The sequence below is a fragment of the Saccopteryx leptura genome, chromosome 3, assembly GCF_036850995.1.
Source record: "Saccopteryx leptura isolate mSacLep1 chromosome 3, mSacLep1_pri_phased_curated, whole genome shotgun sequence".
In the NCBI taxonomy this organism is placed as follows: domain Eukaryota; kingdom Metazoa; phylum Chordata; class Mammalia; order Chiroptera; family Emballonuridae; genus Saccopteryx; species Saccopteryx leptura.
The window spans coordinates 144,402,709-144,426,458 of record NC_089505.1 but is presented as its reverse complement, the minus strand read 5'-3'; the positions used below and the strand labels follow the sequence as shown (position 1 = coordinate 144,426,458).

General features: G+C 36.6%; 1 protein-coding gene across 1 annotated transcript; it reads right to left on the bottom strand.

The window, feature by feature from the left end:
- Positions 1-656: 656 nt before the first annotated feature.
- CTH (cystathionine gamma-lyase) lies at positions 657-23,750 on the bottom strand. Its single transcript, XM_066376565.1, has 12 exons — positions 23,387-23,750; positions 20,423-20,504; positions 17,747-17,842; positions 15,755-15,864; positions 13,574-13,705; positions 9,879-9,936; positions 9,184-9,261; positions 7,927-8,079; positions 7,294-7,415; positions 5,210-5,262; positions 1,691-1,829; positions 657-1,075 (listed from the first exon to the last, which is right to left on the bottom strand). Exons 1-12 carry the CDS (start codon positions 23,552-23,554, stop codon positions 1,055-1,057), a joined length of 1,212 nt encoding a protein of 403 aa, XP_066232662.1. The 5' UTR covers positions 23,555-23,750; the 3' UTR covers positions 657-1,054.

Sequence of the window (23,750 nt, the reverse complement as noted above, 5' to 3'; positions counted from 1 at the left end):
GCTGCTGCCTATAGAGAATTTCCAGACTCTATACATGTAATTCAGAATGTGTACAAAGAAGAATGTTTATTAGTATGAATTGCCCTCCTACCCAGCACAATTAATCAAGTTCAATTTTTTTTAACTAAAGCAAATGGTAATAGTAAACAAATAACTGAAAGCTTTAGTATAAAAATAATTGAAAAAATCTAATTATTTGACTTATGCCTTATTGACAATAACTTGCTATGCATTTAAGCTACAATAGATTCTGTTTAAGTATTTCTTCCTTTAGCATCACAAATCTATTGTTTCAGATAAAGTCTTAAAAGTATTATTTCTTTCTATAAAAGTGGCTTTTGACCTGCTATGTATAAAATTTATAAATAATCTGCAAACACTAAGATTAGTTATACAATTAAATTTATAAAAATTAACCGAAGTAGCTGAGAATTCAAAGAGTTGAGAATTAAAAGGGCCCAGGAATAGAAGTTAATTCCACATATAGAAATATCCAGTGAAATATATGATAATTAGATTTACTTTTTAAAAATAGTAAATACAACCATAAATCAGTGGAATTTCACAGTAGACTTTATAAGCATTGATTTTGGCTGATGGTACTAAGTGTAAACTGTTGCTTTAAGTATGGATTTCAACAATATGAAAAATCACACTTGATTTAAAAACATCATTTAATAATTTAAATTCTTCAGAAAACATCAAAATGAATTACCACTATAATGTAAACATGATCGATATAAATCTTAAGCTATGAAAAGAAAACAACACAATTTCAAATAGCAACACAAATTTCACCTCCTGACAAAGCAAGTGTATATCATAATTATTAACAAAAGGATATTAACGGAATTAACCTGTCAATGATAATAAAGGAAAGAGGAAACTGTTTTCAACAGGGATGACCCCTGAACAATTACAGTCATGAAAGGTAATGAGGTGCCTTAAAATTTCCACTTGAAAATTCTGTAAAAGTTCATTATTGATCCATTCAGTTATTCAGAAGACGATGTCTCAGGAAGCAACTTTTAATAGCAGTTCTGCTATACTAGGCTCAACGTGCATTTGGAGAGTGCTGTAATAACAGTGCACAAGAAACATAGGTTATTAAACATGCTGGCAATGACTTCACCTCCTCTAAGAATTTTTTTCTGAATACTACCACCTTTTAAACCTGTACTTACTACTGAGTTCCCTGCACATTTATACATCCTGTTTATGGTAGGGAGGAAAAAAAAAACCTTTTCCATATCGAGACCTCACTTTATAAATATAGTGAAGCCCTGTCCGGTGGCTCAGTGGATAGAGCGTCAGCCAGCATACGGGCATTCGCAGTTTGATTCCCGGTGAGGGCACACAGGAGAAGTGACCACCTGCTTCTCCCCCTCCCCTCTACCCCTCTCGCAGCCAGTGGTTCTACTGGTTTGAGTGTGCCCCTGGGCACTGAGGATAGAGAGCTCCATTAGAGCACATCAGCCTCAAACACTAAAAATAGCTCTGTACTCAAGTATCAGCCCAAGATGGGGTTGCCGGGTAAATCCCGGCTGGGGCACATGTAGGAGTCTGCCTCACTATCTCCTCTCCTCCCCCCCCTCCAAAAAGGAAAAATAATATAGTGAACTTCACTCCTAAGATTAAGCATACACCCTCATGAACACACACCCACAAACACAAAAGTAATAAAACTCACTGCTGCTTTCAAAGCTTGATCTATATCTTCGAGTAGGTCTTCTTTATCTTCTAAGCCCACAGAGAGTCGAATCAGTGTGTCACTAATTCCAAGGGCATCTCTTTGGCTCTTGGGCACTGATGCATGAGTCATAATTGCCCTAGAAGGAAGAGTGAGCTAATTTTTTATCATTGTATTTTATCAGTAGAGGCACAGTTCTGTCTCATAAATTGCAATTATCTACAAATTTTTTCTACTCTAAATATCAAATTCTTCATATGATTATAATTTTTCATAGGCAAAAAACTTAAGGAATTGCTAATATTATCTTTTCTATTATTTAAGTGAAATCCAAGATTTATTTTAGAGAGAGAGAGAAAGCATGAATTCCTTCACTTAGTTGTGCCATTGATTGCTTCTCACATTCCCTGACCGAAGCTCAAAACAGCGACCTTGGGGTAGAGTCAGCACCATCAGGGTCAAGTCAGTGCCCTTGGGATCAAGCAAGCCCTAGGGAATGAACTGGTGCCATTGAGATGGGAGCTGGTGACCTCAGGATCTATGACCCTGGGATCAAGAGGGCAACTCTAGGCTCAAGTCAGTGACCTCATGCTCTGGGATGATGCTTTACCCCCACTGGTCAGGGAAAAATCCAAGATCTTTTATTATTTTTATACTATCAGTAAGGTACACTCAATTCAGACACTGAAGGTGCCAGCCGAGCGTCCCCACACATGAAGGAAAGCCTTCAGTGTGTGAATGTTAACACCTTGCCTAAATGAAGCCGAGGCCAGAAATCACATATCCCATGACCAACCAGCTAGACTTAGAAGAGGCCTCTTGGACCAAGAGGCAGCCAAAATTCATTTCCTCTAGATCAATGAAATCAATCCAGAACTGGACCTTCTGAGGCAGATCCAGAAAAAGCAACCCAGGATCACTAGCAACAGCCAATGTGCATTAGAAATTCCAGCACATAGCCCATGTGTAAAGCTAAAGCACCTACTATGGCTGAGGCACTATAGTAAGAATCGGAAAACCAAGAAGAATGAGATATTCCCTTAACCCTGAATAACAAGGCAGGAGGCTAAAAGACTATGATAATCCACAGAACAGAATAGTCAACAGCAAATACCAAGCCCATATGACAATAAGGACTGCCAGAGTTCAGAGGAAGGAGAAATTTTTGTGGGCTGAGACATCACGGAGGAGCTTATAGTCTTCTGAGCCCTAATATGTACATTGCCACCAACAGTCGACCATTCCCTACACAGTACCAGCAAAATCAATGCCTAAGCTGCCTTCTGCTATCTCACTTCAGAACCATGGAAAGAAAATCTTAGTCATGGTCAATGTAAATCGTTATTTTCTTTCATCACGCTAATGAAGTTTTACACACAAACATCCTCCTTAAAATGTTCTGCCTTTTCAGCCTCTTAATTCCTTGAAAGAGAGTACACAGGTAGAAATAAGAACTTAGGCCACTGAAACCAATAGATTTGGGTGTGAATCTTAGCCCCTCCACAGACTGGCTGTGTGGGTTTGTAAAACTTACCTGTCCTCAGAGTCAATTTTCTTATCTGAAAGAATAGTAACTATCACTTATTGAGTGCTTACCATGGGACAGGTCCTCTAGATTATTTATGTGCATTAATTCATTTTTTAATGAATGAAAACTGGATATAGCATCTATCTCAAAAGTTTGTCAGTCATTAATGGAAGGAACATACAGAAAGTATCTACAAATACCTGAAATGTACTTGTAGTATAGTAATGTATCGATGCCTAATAAAAAATAATTCATAATAGTAGTCAACATTTATTGGGCACTTAATATGAATCAAGGCATTAGCTTTGGAATTACTTTTCGCCATGCTCCACAACAACCCTAAGAGCCGGGCACAGGACTATCCACATTTACAATTGAGAAAACCGAGGTTGAGAGGGGATAAGTAACCTCTCTAAAATCCCAAAATGAATACATGTTTTCAAGCGGGGGCGGCTAACCCAACACCCAGTGGCTCCGCTTCCTCTCCCTTATTGCAGTGCTGCACTCGTTGCAGCCAAGCTGGGAGACACTGAAGGAGGCTGACAGAATAGACAAGCTGTGACCTACATTCACTTGTCTACTGGCATCAGTGTTATGGCCTAGATGGAGCAGCCGAGGACCGAGTAACTTTAAACCAAATGGCTAAACAAGGCAGGAGAGGTTTATTTTTGAGACTTACCTTAAAGTAATATACACGCCATTACTATGAAAAATAACTGAATTTCATATGCTGAGTGTGCCCTCTTGTGCATCCAGACTTACTAGCAGGCATTTCCTTGAAAGACTAAAAAACCTCTAGGTGTTACCTTTAATTATTTGAGTCATTATTTGGGCATCATGTTTATTTAACCTTGTGAAATTGCATAACTCTCCCCAGAAATTGTAAACTACTATTATGAGAGGGCAGAAAATGTGCCTAAATTTTGGAAATTTCTGATATCCCTTCAGTAAAATGCTTCCAGAGCATAGTTATTCCAGAATTGTTTATGGAAATTAAAACAAAGAAATATACCATGTGTATTTAGTACAGTTGAAAATTATTAGGTGATGCTGTTGATTGGCCCCCACAATAATTACAATATATGGTCACAGTAACATACAGTGAAGTCAGGATACAGTTCAGGAATGCACAGTGGCACAAGTAATCAATAAAAGATAATCATTATTTTAATTATTAAGCGCATTTTATAGATAAAAAAAAATTGAAGCTCAAAGGCTAAGCAATTGGTAGAAAAGGTCTCAAATCCAGGTCCAGGATGCTTTTAAACCTCTCCTCATTGCAAAGCCTCAACAGTTAAGTTGCTAGCATATTCCCATGTGACAACTGAGTAATCAGGAAAACTTTCTGAATCTTCACGTCCTTGTCCATCAAATAATGTGCTCTACTGCCTAATCTTAGGCTGCTTCATATTCTGATATCCTCTTGTGCCTTGAGAAAATTAAATGAATTGAGTGGGCCAGACATTGAAAGCCCAGGAATAACAAGTTCTATTTTGTGTTTGTCTTGCAAACAACATGGAGCCACTCAAGGTTAAACAGAAGGTAAACATATTTGATGGTATCTAGTTGGGCCTTTCTCTGACAATCAAGGCATAGATGCATTTCATCCGAGACACAGCCCCCATTTCCCAGAGAGCCTTGGAATCAGCCCTTCCAGGACAAAGTCTCCAACCTCCCTTCTAGGGCAGACTGGGATAGAACAAGCAGCCCTGGGCCAAAGGCCAGAAAGCCAACCATACAACTACTGCTGGGATCTCCTCAGAGAGCACGGGGTAGAAGCAAAATTTGGGATTGCACTGATAATTATCTCCATTAGATTACATCAGAATCTCCAGTCTTTTGAGTTAGAAACCATTCCAATTAGACAGTCCTCTGCTGTTCTGATTATTAAATATCCCAAATTATTTCTGATTTTATCATACTCCTTTTGCAAATGATCATTAAAGCTGACATCAAAGTTAAAATACTAAGAAAGAGGAAACTATACTTACGGAAGCTCAGCAAGACTCTCGTATCCTCCCAAGCTCTCGGCCAGAGCAAATAACTACAGCAAAGAAAATATTAATTTAGATCTTCCACTAAAATAAAAATACAAAAATCTAAAATATATATATATATATTTTTTAATAAAAGGGCCTGAAAGAGAGAATGGAAAATAGTGATTATGAATAAACTGAAAATTGGGCAAGAAAGTCAGAGAAAAAAATGAGAAAATCCATAACAATAATTTTATTAATTAGACATATTATATGTAAACTTTTAAAACATTTAAATTGATAAAGGAGAATCCCTTATATCTTTTTAATTGGCCCTATACTTAAGTAATTCTTAACATGAGCTCTAAAACCTCAGAATTACTACATCTGAAACCTAATTTTGTGGTCTCTCTTTAAATAAAAATACATAAATGTCTAAACACTTATTAGTATGTATCACTTATTAATGCATTTATTTAACTCACCCTTGGAACAAAAGAAAAAAAAAGTCAGTTTTTGTCTTTAGTGTTATAGTATCATAGAAGTTTGTAAGTATTTTATTTTATTTTTTATTTTATCTATTTATTTAATATTTTGCTGACTTTGATAGGGAAAAATCAAGAATTAAAATTTTAGCTTTCTCTTGACCAGGTGGTGGCACAGTAGATAGAGCATCGGACTGGGACATAAGAGGACCCGGGTTCGAAACCCTGAGGTCACTGGCTTAAGTGTGTGCTCACCAGCTTGAGTGTGGGGTCACTGGCTTGAGCATGGAATCAGACGTGACCCCATGGTTGCTGGCTTGAACCCAAAGGTCGCTGGCTTGAGCATGGAATCAGACGTGACCCCATGGTTGCTGGCTTGAACCCAAAGGTCGCTGGCTTGAGCAAGAGGTCACTTGCTCTACTGTAGTCCCCAATCAAGTTACATATGAGAAAGCTACCAATGAACAACTAAGGTGCCACAATGAAGAATTGATGCTTCTCATTTCTCTCCCTTCCTGTCTGTCTCCTTCTTTGTCTCTCTCTGTTAATTGGGATACCTGACCAGGTATACATGACTTATTGAGATCTGAGAGAGATCCATTTTTGTACCCCAGGGATCTGCAAAGCCTTTGTGTTCCAAGGACTGAACTATGGTGCAATTAACTTTGACTATAATCTGTTTAACTCTCCCTTGAAATTCCAAAACTTTTACCTATCCTTTTCTTCACTTTATAAAAAGGTTGGCTCAGGATGAAGGTTTGGGATGGCTTTGGATACATGACCCTGTCTTCTCAGATTATCAGACATTTGAATAAAGTGCCCATAAAGATTCAATCCCTGTCTCTACTTATTTGGCTGGGTGGTGACAGGCAGCATGAATACAGATATTTCCAGTTTCATTTTTGCTGAAGTGACACTGGCCAGCAAAACCATATGTTTCAGGTGCACAATTCTACCAACATACCAAGTTACTCTCATGGCCATATTAAATTATACATACACTACTATCTTTCTGATTTTAGAGGTAGACAAATTTTAGATACCAGTAGGGCTTTGACTAATCTGGTAGCATCCAATTCTTTAGACCTGACCTACAGTATTTAAATCTCAGTCTACTGTGTGAAGTCAATGTAAGCTCAGTGTGTGGTTTGATGACCTCTCCGCCAGTGCCCCTGAGAACTTCCTGCCACTGTGAAATTTAGATCAAGGCCTCCTTTCCCTCACCCCAGGCAGATGCAGTCTGGGAGGCATAAGGTTTGGAAAGCTATTCTTGTACTGGACTTCAGAATAGCCTCGTGCATTGCACAAACAACATACTACACTTTGAAGTCTCACATATTATTTCATTTGGAAAAGAGGTTTACTTCTAAATACACTTGAAAACCAATGCACTAGAACTTTCTCTCTCTCAAATTAATGGCAGTATCTGGAGAGTTAAATAAGTAAACATATTTAGATATCTGTTCTCTAACCCAATGCTGTGTATGATTAAGTGGTTTGTGGGTGTGACCCTGCAGGTACAAAAACATTCATCTGATTTGGGTAGAAGTGAGAGATAATGAACTGCTGTGAGGTCTTATCACTACAATTTGAAAACCTGTTTTGAAGGTTTACCTTTAGGTTCTTGAGGAAAGTCTCGGCGTGCTGCAGAGAGCCCTTTATATAAAAGGTGATCATCCCTGGGCAACCTGTGCACTGACGCTTTGCCAGCTCATGCTGAGGATGAGAAGGAAGCCCTGTAATAAAGGCTTAGAGTCAGCTATGCACTTTCAAAACAAACCAAAAAAATCACTGTTTGCTTAAGTAACCTACAAAGAAGCCAAATAACGATCTTTACACAATGGCTACTTGTTCTGGCCCCTGCCTCTATCTCTCTAGCTCCATTTTGACCTAGCTTTTCTACGCTCTCCATGTTCTAACCACACCAGCTTTCTTTACACCAGAAATACCACGCTCTATTTTCATCTCAGGATCTTTGCCCCTGCTGTCCTACAACCTGGAACATTCTCCACACTGACTGCCCTACCCCTTGTTAATTATATCCTTCTGGATTGCTCTTGCTTAGTATCTATCTTATGCACCAGGCTAGTTTCATGAGAAATCAATTCTCATGCAGTGTTCAATAATTGATGAAAACATAAAAATATATGAAAGCCCCTAACTTACAAATAAATGTTATATATGCAAGATGCTTAGGATAACCCTTAGAATCCCAAGAAAAGGTGATTAAAAATCAGATTAACATACCAGGATAAATAACCTTTTTTACCAAAGGATTTGATTCCAGAAACTGAGCAACTGCCATTCCATTTTCAAAATGCTTCTGCATTCGGATCTGCAGAGTCTTCAGACCTCGACTGCAGAGGTAACAGTCAAAAGGAGAGGGGACTGCTCCAATAGCTGCAAAACAAGCATATCCTGGGTTAGTGTGAAGGTGGGTAGGAACCCACATTCTCTGACCTCTCTTTTTCATTACAGCGTTTCTAAGAAGCTAGCTACAACACCTAATGCTTGAGTTTTAGAGGGCAAAATTAATATATCAAGTCAGAAGCATAAGAATGAAGCATAAAATATTCTTAGAGAAATGGGCTTTAAAATGAGAGCATGTCACGAAAACTATGTACAAACACAATAACTTTTTGAATATGAACATAAATAGTCCTTTCTATAATCTTAATAAAATGACATACTGCACTTGGCTGAACCTTCTTCTTTGAAAAAGTATTATAGCATATAGAGAATAAAAACAATTCAGCTCCCATTACTGAATATTCTACCATAATTCTATTTAGCTTTGGTCTAACGCAGCCTGACTTTACACACCTCCAGGATATGGACTGCACTCCTATTTTGTATAAATGAAACTTATTAAGAAATAACTTTTGGTTTCCCTTCTCAGTGCCCCCTTCTGTTATTTTAATACTTATTTCCAAGAAGGGCATTTTTATTCCTCATTATTTTGTATTTTATGTGTCTTGTATCTTATGTGACAAACTGCAATTATTAATCAAAGTCTCTTTAAATAGCTTCAACTACACTGAGATAATTAATCCAAACTAGAAGCGATGCATAGACATCTGTTGAAATGCATACATAAGTTTATATCTTAAGTGCTATTTAAAATTCACCATCATTCCAGATATAAAAAGTATAGTGTAAAAAAACCATCATACAAAATGTCTTTTTGTTTAAAAATAAAAAATCCATTAAGTCTTAAAACTAAAAATTCACTTGGGCTTTACCACATTATAATAAAAATTAACATGGATTTGAAAAAGAACAAACTCACCCTGTGTGTCATACTGTAAAGGCCTGTCATGCTGCAACTGTATCTTTATAACCCAGTTTTTCTTCTTTCCTCTAAATATCTAAGTTTTTTATCTCTAGTTATCATTTCTTTCTAGATCAGTAGAATGCTACCACTTCACAATGTTTAGTTGAAATACAAACATTAAATATAGCCCCTCTGAGAGCATAAAATAACCCAGAGTTTTTAATACTTACAATTTTGCAGGAATCGAAGCCTATCATGGAGGCTCTCAGAATTAAGAGACACCAAGCCCATTACAACATCACTGTGGCCTAAAACAAAACAAAAATTAAGTTAAAAATAATGTATTTTTTCTTCAACTTATAATTTCTAAATGTGGCTTTCTCTTAAAAAAAAAATCTCTGGAACAAAAGCCCTATAGAATAAGTTTACATAAACTATTCAATTTGACAGTAGCAAAAGCCATACCCAAAGAAAACTAGATAGAGGGTGACGGAGGACAATCTGACTTTGGTTGATGGGTATGCAACAGAATTGAATGATAAGATAACCTGGACATGTTTCCTTTGAATATATGTACCCTGATTTGTTGATGTCACCCTATTAAAATTAATAAAAATTTATTTATTAAAAAAAAAAACATACCCAAAATAAAATAACAAAAATCATATAAAAAGTAAATGTTTCTTTTAAAGCTATAAACAGGATATACTCTTTTATAGTAGATGTTAATCCTCTGCTCATAAATCATGAGCATAGTTTTGTCTGCTATTAATGAAATCTTGTATTTAATGAAAGTAGAATTTTTTTACTTTCTACATGAGTCAGAGAAAACCTGATTAACAGTAAAAGAAAAGGGATTAAAATGTCAAGTCCTATGCTATTTTCATCGATCCATAGAAAAGAACAAAGATTCTGCATTTCTTACCATTCATATATTTTGTAGCTGAATACATACAAATATCAGCTCCCAAAGCCAAAGGTCGCTGAAAAGAACAAATGTTTTTATAAAATAAGAAATCACTTAAAAATATGTTTCATTACTTGCCTATTTGCTAGTGTAACCACAATTCCTATTCTACCTTTTCAAAAATATGTACATATTAAAACATTTCTGATTAAAATCTGATATTATTGTTCCCTTTCTTCCCTGACCCAAATAAAAATACAAAGTAGTGGACCCAATAGTCAATTCCAGAGGCACAATTTTTTCTAGAAATAGCAGATAAACTCAAGGCAACAGGTCTCCTGAACCTGTTTCTTTAGAGAAGTTGCTGACTGGCTTCTAAATTTAGTACCTACAGCAGAACGCTGGCATTCTTGATTCACTAAACACATAAAAAATTAACATTAACATTCAGCAATTGTTAAGTCAGATAAAACTAATCACTTAGATTTTGAATCATTAAAATCTGACAATATATGCTATGCTTATTCGCTTGGTTTGCCATGATCTTGGCTCTTAATTACTCTTTTATTTTACCAGTTTGCCAAGTTTAAGCCACATAAAAAAATTTGTTTAGATTGTTTTCCCTCACTCAGTTGTCCTAAAAATTAATCCTTTAGTCTTCAAATGTCTTTGATATAATCAGCTTATTCACTAAACAACATACAATCAACATCTTTCCATTTATATTTCCATTGAAATAAAATGGGGGGGGGGGTAGCAGGGGTGGTGTACGTTTTAACTCGTTGGTCATTTAGTCTTTGGAAGGTATTCATGTAGAGGGCTATGCCTATTTCATAAATAGGTTTTAAGTAAGATACTGCTCCAAGCACTCTCTCCACATCTGTTTGCTCTTCTCTAAAGTGATGGGATCAAACTAGATGACGTCTAAGGTCTCTTCCAGGACTATTATTCTGTAAATTCTATGGTCAATAGAAAAACCAATAACTAACATCTGTTGATCTCATTATGTGCCAAGAACCATGTTAAATATTTGACATAACCCAGTGAAGCACTGTGAAAAATACTTCACTAACTCAATAAAATCAGTACCTTTATGAGTCTAATTGTCTAGATGATGAGAAGGGATGAAGAAAAATAAAATAGATCACTCAGACTAACAAACTGGTAGAGCCAGGGCTCACACCCACACTGCCTGAATCCAGAGGCTCCACTCTGGAACTTTATGCTGGTAAATCTGTCCGTTTTGCTTTTTGTAAGATTTATAGAAGATCCAAAAGAGAAAAGGTGAGCAAGAAAGAGAATATATCCAGTTTTCATGAGGATAAAACAGTGGGAGAACCTTTTCAGGTTTGCTTTGTGGAATCAATATGTGGTTGCCTAGGAACAATATGATTCTGATTAATTTAAATGAAATGAATCCAGATTGAAATGAGGCCAACTGCCATCCCTGTCATGAGCAATGTGATGAGAGCTTCAGGAAGGTAGAAAAACTGGACCTATTTTTGTGACAGTAATAAAAGAAAGAGGGCCAAGGCTGATGAGTAACCTGGGTAGGCCTAGGCTAAAACAATCCATGCCATCTCTTTGGGAATATACAGGACTCACTGTGACTCAGCCAGATCAATCCTATGCTGATGACCTATTCTAAGTGGTATATGGGGTAAGGAGCTGAGATAAAGAATGTAAGAATGAAAATCACTGTGATACACAGATAATGCCAGAAGACATTGACTTAGAAATGGACAGCCTTACCAGGTTTTCTGTTACAAGATGATACAAGAGCCTGACCAGGGGGTGGTGCAGTACATAGAGCATTGGACTAGAACACGGAGGATCTAGGTTCAAAACCCGAAGGTTCATCTGGTTTGAGCAAGGCTCACCAGCTTGAGCCCAAGGTCGCTGGCTTGAGCAAGGGGTCACTCAATCTGCTGCAGCCTCTCGGTCAAGGCACATATGAGAAAGCGATCACTGAACAACTAAGGTGCCACAACGAAGAACTGATGCTTCTCATCTCCCTTCCTGTCTGTCTGTCCCTATTTGTCCCTCTCTCTGTCTCTGTCACACACACACACACAAAAAAAATTATACAAGAAGCAGCTAAAGAAAGAGTCAATGCTCTATATGTATGGTCCCCATCCACAGACCACAGAAGGAAAATTTTTTTTTTAAGTTACACTGTTGCTGATATGTACTATGTAATTAAGCTTAATACGGTTGCATCTGTACTAAATATGTGCAGACTTTTTTTCTTGTCATTATTCCCTAAACAACACAGTATAACAACTACTTACGTAGCATTTACATTGTACTAGGTATTGTAAGTTACCTAGAGATGCATTAAAGTATACAAGAGGATGTGCACAGGCTATATACAAATCCCATGGCATTTTATATAAGGTACTTGAGCATCTGTGGATTTGGGTATCCACAGGGGTTCTTAGAACTGATCCTCTTGGACACCATGGGACCACTATATATCATGAAGGTTAAGTGGCCCATGAAACTGTCTGAATGTAATTTAGCCAGGAAGAGTGTCTCAGAAAAGGAAAATAAAACACGGTAATGCCTTCTGAATAAGACAAAGGAAGGCGAAGGACCAACTTATGCCAATTGCCAGGGAGTCAGCCAGTCATAGGAAGGCAGAAGCCACGCCCAACTTCAGGGATGCAGAGCAGGAGAGGGGAAATGTAAACAACTGAATCTGTAAACCTACGCTTAAGTAAAGCGATAAAGAACATGAACTGGGATTTCAGGAATTCTGCATAATAAAGTGAACTACACAAAATGTAATAAGAATGACCACAGAATACAGGCAGGAAGGAAAGAGCAGGGAAAAGGTAATTAATTCCCAGTAAGGAAAGGACACAAAGTTAGGGTACTCAGAGGAAAGAGCTGGAGAACTGGGAGGGGGGTGGGGTGGACAACTCCTCGATTACGGAGATCCCAAGATGATCTACAAAGAGAAGCAAACAGAACAGAAAGGAAGGAGGATCTGGAAAAAAAGGAAGAGAAAAATTGGAAAGAAATGAGGATAAATGGGAAAGTTTGTACGTGGGGTAAGATGTATATAAAGGGGTGGGTAGGGACATAGATAGTTTAAAAAGAGCACTGTAAATACTTATAGCTATAATGTGAAACGTAAAATTATAATACAAATAATAAATTTATAATACAAATAAAGTAAAGGACTACGCATAATCTATGGGTACTGAGGGAAGAGAAATAGCAAGAAGGAAGAGAAATCAAGAAATAATCCATGTGTGACATACATTGAGATGTCACTGAGTACTGCTTTTCTTTTCCTTCTATTTGGAAGATCGGTTAGATAAAAACATATTAGGGATGACTGAAAAATAATATTACTAACTTTGCAACTGGCACATAAAAATTCAAGTCCCTACTATGTGCAAGGCACAGACAAAAACAATCACAAAATAAGACCACTTCAGAGTTTACACATCCTAAGAAAACCTAAAAGCTTTACTTAAGATAACATTTAAAATACACAAAGTTACATACAAGATACTAACCTAAGGAAAGGAAGGACTTGTTTACATTAAAATCATTTTCAAACTCTTAAAATTTAATCATAGCTATTGATTAGACAAACAATTATAATTGGGCCTTCTTTACCATTAGTTAATACCTTCTCAGACCAATTACAGGTGTCCGTGTAGTCCACCAATCATATCAAAACATTTATTTGCATTTACCTGAAAATATGCTGACATAAAAGTGTTATCGACGACCAAAATAATATCTCCATGTTTATGGACAGTGTGTGCACAGGCTTCAATGTCAATCATCTTCAAGTTAGGGTTTGTGGGGGTTTCAATCCAAACAAGCTAAAACAATTCAGTAAAAGACAATATAAAAAACACTGCACAAACATCCATCTCATATAGTATAGCCACCTGGAAGGCTACATCAGAAGAAACTGGACAATGAAGAGGCTCAAATCTGAATCCCAGTCCCCATAAATTTCCAAGAGATCGTAGCCAAGTAACTTGCCCTCTATTTTCCTCAAAGTCTTCATCTGTACAATGAGGTTGGTAATGTTTACCTGAGAAAGTTGTTATAAGGATCAAATGAGATAATATACATATAAGCAGAAAAGTATGCAAGTTAATTTTATAGTTATTTTTCATAAAAAAGAGACAGTATCATATATACCTGTATATTCCAAAATCTAAATAACTAATCTAAATAACTGAAATCTTATTTTCTTGATAGTTATTGAAAACAACAAAAGGAATTGTTTGTTAAACAAGGTGCCACTGTACTAAATGACATTATCTACTGATTTCTTTTTCAAAGAATTAATATTTCTTTTTTGTTACCTATATAAATGGGCAAAAACCCTATAGTTTCACTGTAGAAAAGATAAGATAGTTAAAGTAATACATATTCTACATGAATTGAATTATTTAAAGAATATTAGCTTGACCCGGCGGTGGCGCAATGGATAGAATGTTGGACTGGGATGCGGAGGACCCAGATTTGAGACCTCGAGGCCACCAGCTTGAGTGCAGGCTCATCTGGCTTGAGCAAAAAGCTCACCAGCTTGGACCCAAGGTTGATGGCTTGAGCAAGGGGTTACTCGGTCTGCTGAAGGCCCACGGTCAAGGCACATATGAGAAAGCAATCAATGAACAACTAAGGTGTCACAACGAAAAACTGATGATTGATGCTTCTCATCTCTCTCCGTTCCTGTCTGTCTGTCCCTATCTATCCCTCTCTCTGACTCTCTCTCTGTCTCTGTAAAAAAATAAAAAAGAATATTCCTGGGTTAGAATTTATTATTCCCACTCATTATAAAAAATAATTAAAATAAAAATAAGTAAATAAATACAATTTTACATGCAAAAAATCTACTTCAAATGATGAGACAAATATTTCAGGGGGAAAATGTATTAATTCAAGTCTGTAAAATGATACTATATACAGTTCTGTCGACAATAATTAATATACTCATAATTTGCTTTTCCTACTTTAGAAAGATGCAGACCAGCTATTTACATAAGTATCTTTTCTCCGAAACAAGATTTAAAAAAAAAACAAAAAACTTCTTTTGAAAATAATCCTTTATCACTCAAAGTTCACCCTGGTGTCAATCTTTAAAGTATTTGTGTAAGAAAAGATTTTCATTTTTTAGCAGTCACTGCAACATAATCTTGAGTACAATTCAAACCTTATAATCATTAGCAAAGTTGGAAAGGGCTGGCTTATAAAAGACACTGTTCCTTCTTTTACCCATGCAGAATTTAAATGAGGTCCCAAGAAAGACTATCACTATGCCTTTCACTCAAGCACAAAACACCTTCCGGTGGCATATAAGCTTCCCAGGATGGAGGCTAAAGATTGCTAGTGGCCCATTCTCTATTTCTATTATCTTGCTGAAGTATCATTTAGAACACTATAAAAGCTACTATGCTTAAGGTTTGGGGAGCTTGGCAGGCTTCCTTTTCTGTAATCCAATTTCTGTGATGACTTCTGTTACCAATACTAGCTTGGTAATGCAGTTGATTGTGTCCTTTTGCTAACAAATTTTTTACCAGTTTCAATGTACTGGAAACCATACTAAGCATTTCACATGCCTTATCTCCTTTAATTCACACAACCACTTTTCCATAAAGGAAGTACAATTATCCCCATTTTGCAAATAAAGAAATTGAGACTTTGGTAAAATAATTTGCCAATAATCATATATCGACTATGATGCAAAATTAGAATTTGAATCCCACTCCAGAATTTATGTACCTAATCATTATGCTATCATACCTAGGAGACACCAGACCTATCTTATTTTATTGATGATTTCCAATAAAATTTGTTATTCGGATTTAAATTATGTCCACAAAACATCACAAGAAAAAAAGACAAAACTCAGTTACCTTAGTTTCTGGTGTAATGGCCTCCTCAAGTAATTTAGTGTTGGAACAATCAACAAAAGAAATCTTTAATCCAAATTCAGATGCTACCTGTCTGAAGTACCTATTTGTACCTGAAGCAGAAGAGAATCAGATAAAATGGAAAGGACATTGTATTAAGAAATGTTCCTCACTCCCTCCCCTCGCTTCTTTTTGCTTTTAAAACAAACCCCTGAGTTCGTCTGGGGCAGCAAGTTCTTTAGAATGTGAATCTACTTGTGGTCACATGCATTAAATTAAAGACTCCTTAATTTGGCTATTTAATTGTATGGCAAAACATTTGCTTCCTCACTATCCAGATATAACAATAGTAACGGAAAAAAACTGGTTATTATTCCTTGATCTTTTTGTTATATGGTTCAGAAAGCATTAACAGAAAAATGAGACAATATAAATCAAACTACTGAAGATTTACAGTGAAAGAAGATAAATCATAAATCATTTAACTTAGCATAATTTCTTTTATAAGCACTGTTCTGAAATTTAAATTTACATATGCAAAATTTAAAGGGAAAACTGCTATTATTAATAGTTGACCAAAAAAGGTTAAATACTCTGATCAAAATATATTAAGACTTTTGAGTAGTAGAAACTGACCTTAGATAATACAAGACTGAAAATAATATAAATAATTGTTAAAAATCAGCAGAAATTTTCAAGATTTTGTGCTACATTTGCAATGAGGTTTTTATAATGCATTATAAAAGTAACTAAAGTTTTGAGGTTTAATCAATTTAATTTAAAAACTATCATAGGGACCAAAGATAAAATACACAACACTTTGTAATTTCTGATGAGTGGTCCCTTTCTTTAAAGAACTTACAGATTTAAGTTTTTTGTTCAAATATGATAATACTCTAGAAGTCACATTTTAATTATTTGAAAGCATTAGAAATATACATGCATATTTACAGAAAATTTTGTGTTGTTTTGAACACAAAAATCAGTCTTGTTTGTAAAGGTAAGGGCAACCTGTCTTCTTTACCTATTCACTTGCCATTTTAAATAACTAGCATTTAAACTTTTTAGAATGAAAGTTCTTAAATTTGGATCCATTGACAAGGTCAGACAACTTGATCCTAAAATTAAAATGATAAATGTTGTATGTCATCTTAAGTACACTTTTCTAAGGAAAGGGTATGTAACTTTTAACAAATTTTCAAAAGGTTCCCTAAAAACAAAAGGGTGGAAGATAAAGGGATGGGTAGAGTTAAGCTCTTTTGAGAGTGATCTACCTACCAGGGCTACAACAGTTCATCTTCACTGCTAGTGAAAATTTTAAATTACACTAGGTTAGTCTCCTTTTATCACTGTCTTCCCTAAAGCAGAATATGTCTAAAAGTTGATCAAGCCCTACATCCTCTTTTCAACAGCTTAAATAAAATTATTATTATTCAATCTCACTTATAAGCAGTTACTAAGCATATGCCTAAGTATGTATGTTCCTCTTTTACCAAGTCTGAGCCACCAAGGGGTGTCCATTACACCTTTAAAAGACAATAAATAATCAATAATCTTGGCAACATTGTTAATATAATTCAGGACCTACTTTATTATCTTTAAATACCAGTTGAGCCTGACCAGTGGTGTTGCAGTGGATAGAACATTGAACTGGGATGCTGAGGTCTCAGGTTCAAAACCCTGAGGTCACTGGCTTGAGTGCAGGCTTTCCAGCTTAAGCATGGATGGGGTCGCTGGCTTGAGCATGGGATCATGACTCCATGGTTGCTGGCTTGAGCACAAAGGTCGCTAGTTTGGCTTGAGTCCCCCCTCCTCCCCAGGTCAAAGCACATATGAGAAGCAATCAATGAACAACTAAAGTGACACAACTACAAGTTGATGCTTCTCATCTCTCTCCCTTCCTGTCTCTCCTCCCCCTCTCTCTTTCTCTTGAAAAATATATATATGTGTATATATGTATCAGTTGACACAACATGAATGTGAGAGGTCACCTACCTCCATACACATCATCCATGCAAATAATTTGGTCACCTGCTTTCAAGAGATGGGTAATAGTCGTAGTGGCTGCTAAACCTGAAGCAAAGGCCAAACCTAAAATAAAAACCAAGTTAGAGTAAGTCAAAAAGTCAGACCAATAGGTTAAAGACACCTCCATTATTCACTTGCATTATTTTATGTCCCTCTCCCTACTGATAGGAGAATCATCACTGCCGAGTCACCAGAAGTAACATGATGAACACTACTACAAAATCCCTTTTTCCATTTCAAAGATAAAATATCTATAAATATATAATAAAAATATATAAATCTGCTTTGGTTATAACATTTCACTGAAACACTTCAAGACAATTGTTTTTCCTGAGATAAAATTGGGGTACAACATTTCTCTGAAACACTTCAAGGAAATATATATGTTTTTAATTCTGAGACATGCCCTGATCAGATAGCACAGTTGGTTAAAGCATCGACTAGAAGCACAAAGGGTGTTGGTTCGATCCCAGGTCAAGACACATATAGGAACAGATTGATGTTCTAAAATTAAAAAAAAAAATTAAAATAAAAATTCTGAGATAATTAGCAGTGCAATGCCAATCACATTACAGTTTAAAACTATCAGACTCTAAAGAAATTTCAAACTTGAGGAATACAGCTAAGATATGATTCATTAATTATATGAATATGTAATTGAGCATATAATTTAACAAAAATCAGACCAGGGACATGTTTGATAATTTAATAAATTTATTTTTAATTTTTGAATGTTGAACATCTTTTTAAACAAATGTGATCTCATGTTGAACAAATATAATAAATAATAAAAAAGTAACTGGAATTGTGCACATTAAACACCGTAAAAGAAAATATCCTAACAAACATCAATAGATCATCTTGATGATAAAAAAAAAATCACCTGTGCTTGGCAGAGGAATAATCCATTAACTCAGAAAAAAAATGAGATTGCTGTGAAATCTTTTAGAAATCTTTAGGTTAGGATTATAGTCTTTTTACTATGGAGATCTGTGGTCCAACAGATAATTCACATAAAAGGCTAACTTTCAAAACAAAGTTAAAAACAACCATGTTTTCTGGATCCTACTTGAAAAAGTGTCTGACATGACACTCAGTCTTTATACCTCCTGCAGAAAACAATGTTCCCCACACAACACTAAATTTCAGTTTTGTGTTTAATCTCAACAAAAATACAACCAACCCTCTCCCCCAAATCCCTAACAAACCCAATAACATATTATTAATATTTTTAGCCTGACCAGTAGTAGCACAGAGGATAGAGCATTGACCTAGGGCACTGAGGTCCCAGGTTCGAAAGCCCCATCACCGGCTTGAGCAAGGGGTCACTGGCTCAGCTGGAGTCCCCCATCAAGGCACGTATGAGACACAATCAATGAACAACTAAGGTGCTGCAACTACAAACTGATGCTTCTCATCTCTCTCCCTTCCTGTCGCTTTCCCTTTCTCTCTCTCTCTCTAAAAACTATATATTTCTAATTCCTATACTCTTGCTGTGAAAAAACTACTAAGACTCTTATTTTCTAGTCAGTATTTTGCCCTCATTTAGTATTATTTATATAAAAATACAAAGATGATTTCATAGCAATGCACACCCATGAAAAAAATTCAAGGATTAATCCATAATCTCTGACAGCACATTATCGTTGGCACCTGCCTATTGAAATGTACCTTGCTTGCTTTTCTCAGGCACAAATAATCAGGTGAATGAACCAAATACAAAAAAGTTAATATTTTCATAGGTACCGTTATATAACTTAGTTTTTATCTATTTATACTAACAGCTCAGATAAAGAGTATCTAGCCTGACCAGGCGGTGGCACAGTGGATAGAGCGTTGGACTGGGATGTGGAAGGACCCAGGTTCGTGACCTTGAGGTCACCAGCTTGAGCGCAGGCTTATCTGGCTTGAGCAAAAAGCTCACCAGCTTGGACCCAAGGTCGCTGGCTCAAGGAAGGGGTTACTCGGTCTGCTGAAGGCCCACGGTCAAGGAACGTATAAGAAAGCAATCAATGAACAACTATGGCAGGGGTCAGGAAACTTTTTGGCTGAGAAAGCCATGAACGCCACATATTTTAAAATGTAATTCTGTGAGAGCCATACAACGACCTGTATATATTAAGCATTATCCAATAAAAATTTGGTGTTGTCCCAGAAGACAGCTGTGATTGGCTCCAGCCACCCACAACCATGAACATGAGCGGTAGGAAATGAATGGATTGTAATACATGAGAATGTTTTATATTTTTAACGTTATTATTTGTTTATTAAAGATTTGTCTACGAGACAGATGCAGCCATCAAAAGAGCCACATCTGGCTCACGAGCCATAGGTTCCCGACCCCTCAACTAAGGTGTCGCAATGAAAAACTGATGATTGATGCTTCTCATCTCTCTCTGTCCCTGTAAAAAAAAAAAAAAAAAGTATCTACATGAATACCAAACAGAAAATTCTGCCATTTTGCCTAATTCATGGGATCCTGGGCAAATAATTCAAATAATTCAATGTTTTAGTTAAGTAAGACTTTTGAACTAGCAAATCCTTATTTTATTCCAGCTCTATATTCAGTGCCTCTGTCTTTCTCTTTATATATGTAAGAGTAGATTCCAGATGTTAAAAAACTTGGAATTGGACACCACTTACTGTACTTAGCCCCATCCAGTGCTGCCACTGCTTTTTCCAAGCAATTCCTGGTGGGGTTTCCAGAACGGCTATATTCAAAACCCTGAAGAAAAGAAGTCAGAGTTCATCCTAAGAAAGGTATTGTCAGAGTTGCAAACACAGGTGACTCCACAACTATGAGTTTATTCCACTATAGTTATTATTTACTCATGACATATCTCGCATTAAAAGCGTAACAGTGTAGTGATGTGGAGAAGCTGTGAAGTCAGCCAAATCTCTGTATTAGAATTCTGCCACTTTTGAGCTACATGCTAACAGGTAAGTTACTTAACATTTCCTAGAGTCAATCTCAATATCCATATATGGGAATAAAATAGACACCTAGTTCATAAAATTGTTGTGATGATAAAATGAGACAATATATATCCTCTCCATAGTGCCTAGTATATGCTAACAACTAGATAACTGGTTGTTTTTATCAGCATTATTATTATGTTAGACTTACTTTACATATTAATCTGGGGATATCAGAGAAGGGGACTCACCAGAGTCAACAGAGAAAACCTAATTCTAGCCTGTATTTCATTTCCTAATAAGTGATAGAGTTCTGTTTAGCTTCCAACAGGAAGCTATGAACAGATTCTACAATTACTCAAGGATATCTTGGCTCTACAAAAGTGACTCAAAAAATAGAGAGTGATTCTTGACAAAGTATGTTCACACAATACTCTTTAAAATTTTGCATTATGTTCCTTTCATGAGTATTGCACCATACTAGCTGTGTTCATCCAGTCATTTTATTTAATCCTCATGATCTTTTAATCCTTGTGAGAAAAGTAATGCCAAATATTAACACCAGAATCCAAACCTAGAATTTAAACACTGACAAAAAATTCTATAATTTTCTCCTTTCCACCTTCCACACAACCCCCAACCCTTTGCCTCCTGTAAGCACATAACAAAACACAACCACTCTTTATGCCTTTGTTTCTGATGCAGGAACTCCCAGTATTAGGTGTTTTTTTTGTTTGTTTGTTTTTTGCTTTTTGGGGTGTGTGTGTGTGTGTGTGTGTGTGTGTGTGTGTGTTTTGTTGCTTTGTTTGTTTCCTTGTTTTTCAGAGTAGACATATTTTATAGGGCTCCAGATATTCTCGTCTCTCACCACCATCACATACTTGATGTGACCTCCAGCTGTACTCAGCAGACAGGAAAAATAATGGATTCATGTGACCACTGCCATAGAAAGGTACCCCATGCTTCCATAAGTATTCACTGCAGAGATTTAACTTTGCAGAGGGGGAGGGGAGAAGCATATTTTAGAGGCAAATTCCTACTTTCTCACCCATTTAATAGCTTTCCAAATGGAACTGGAGAATTAGATGCTTCTCATTCAGCTCCTCAAAATCTCTTTAGTCCTCTTATCTGATTTTTAAAGGTATTAAGGAGTTTGTTAATTATACCATCCCTGCTGGCTCTCTGATAACATTTAATTATTAATATTGTAGCTAAACAGTAACTTTCGTGCTGAAGCTCCGCCTGCAGCCACAGTTCACAAAACCTTGCCCCAGGAACAAATCACGTGCTGGGAAGACAAGTTGTGTGTACACATATTGATTCAAAAATATAGTAGCTAGAAGCATCCTAAACCAGTTGTAGAAACACCTTAAATACACTAATGAGGTTTTTGAAGATTAACTAAGTTTCAGGACCTACAAAGTTCATTTAACTAACTTTTTCTCAACCTCAGAAACTTTTAAATACTTCAAGATCCATCAAGTATGCTACCAAAAAGGGGAAAAGATATGTGATTAACAGAGGGGGATCTTCCATAAGCCTTACATATCATTTATCTTTGATTCTGGGTCAGTTCCTTTTCGATAAAAAGTACATAATACCTGTCCTGCCCTCTAACCTTGACAGGCCTTGAGCCTTGGGCTAATTTCAGGTTTTTTCATAAAATGAAAACCTAGTTCAGACTAGGGGTGTTGTCAGTATTATCTGAGGCAACCCACGTAATACACATGATATAACACATGTAAGTATGTATCTAGGTTGTTTTGAGGATCAAATGAAAAAAATATAAATGTAAACACCATGAAATACCAAACTACTGAGCAATTATAATGTACCATACAGCTTAATATAGATATCAACAATTTAGGTGGTAGGTATCAACCTGAGGCTTGAACAGGTTAAGTAACTTTGCTCAGTCACCCAGCTCAGAACAGATGTGTCAGAATTCAAACCTAGATCCTCTGACTACATGATTTGTGCTTTTCAATACTAAGCCACACTGCCCAAATGATGCAATGAGTTAGATTATTGCTAGCATTAATGGAGCAGAGCACAATGTAGCCTAATGCCTAAATGTGGGATTCCAGATCAGAGCTGGAATTTCAGCTCCAGCACTTAGCCTTGAGCCTTGGGCTAATTTCAGGTTTTTTCATAAAATGAAAACCTAGTTCAGACTAGGGGTGTTGTCAGTATTATCTGAGGCAACCCACGTAATACACATGATATAACACATGTAAGTATGTATCTAGCACATAGCAAGTACTTAATAACTATTAATAATTGAATGCAGCTATTGGAAATGATCCTGATTCTAGATGAGTTGTACAACAATTTTTTAGCTGACTCATTATATCTTTATAATTGTTGCTGCTAAAAATAATTCAAGGAAGTTATGATGACCTTCAGTTTTGAGCTGCAAATTTGCCAGAATCACATGAATTTCAGTCCAAATCTAGATGGCAAGTTGGACAAACTATTCCTTCTAGTTCTGCTTATCAAAAGAAATATGATCACTGGACCATCCAAAACAAAACTTCATTGCAAGGAGGATTACAAGTGTAGCAAACATCCTTCCAGGCTGCATTTCTAATGAATATGCCATTTTATAAATTAATTGGGTGCCTTTTTAATTTGTAAGCCACCGCTCCTTTCCCGCCCAACGCTGGACCACCCCAGACAGACCCAGCTCACCGAGTGCTTGCCGGGAGCCCCTTGCTTGAACGTGGTGGACATGGAGATGGGGGTCACTAATGCCTGGGAGGTCCATTGCTCTGGTTCCTGGCCCACATGGATGGCCTGCGTGGCGAAATGTTGGAAGCTAGGCAGGAAACCGTGTGGGGAGACGTCTTTTTTCTGCATGCTGAGCTGAGAAGGATGGAGAGAGAAAAAGCGAAGAAAATAAAAACTAGGAAACCGGTGTGTGAGGGCTTGAGAAAGACTCCGAAGAATCAGACGAAAGGGAGCTAAGGAAATCCTAGGACCTGCAGCGAACACGCAAAAGCCGGACACGGTGACTGGGTAGCTGGGACTTTAGAGGCCTGGGAGAGCTGCGTAC

What these genes read in the sequence shown, in the direction of transcription:
- CTH (XM_066376565.1), bottom strand. Translation starts at nt 23,554, where the DNA reads ATGCAGAAAAAAGACGTCTCCCCACACGGTTTCCTGCCTAGCTTCCAA. An exon ending in ACTGGATGGGGCTAAGTACA is followed by an intron (nt 17,843 to 20,422) that starts GTAAGTGGTGTC and finishes TTTTTATTTTAG; the next exon opens with GTTTGGCCTTTGCTTCAGGT. An exon ending in TTATGTCAGCATATTTTCAG is followed by an intron (nt 9,937 to 13,573) that starts GTAAATGCAAAT and finishes TGTTCTTTTCAG; the next exon opens with CGACCTTTGGCTTTGGGAGC.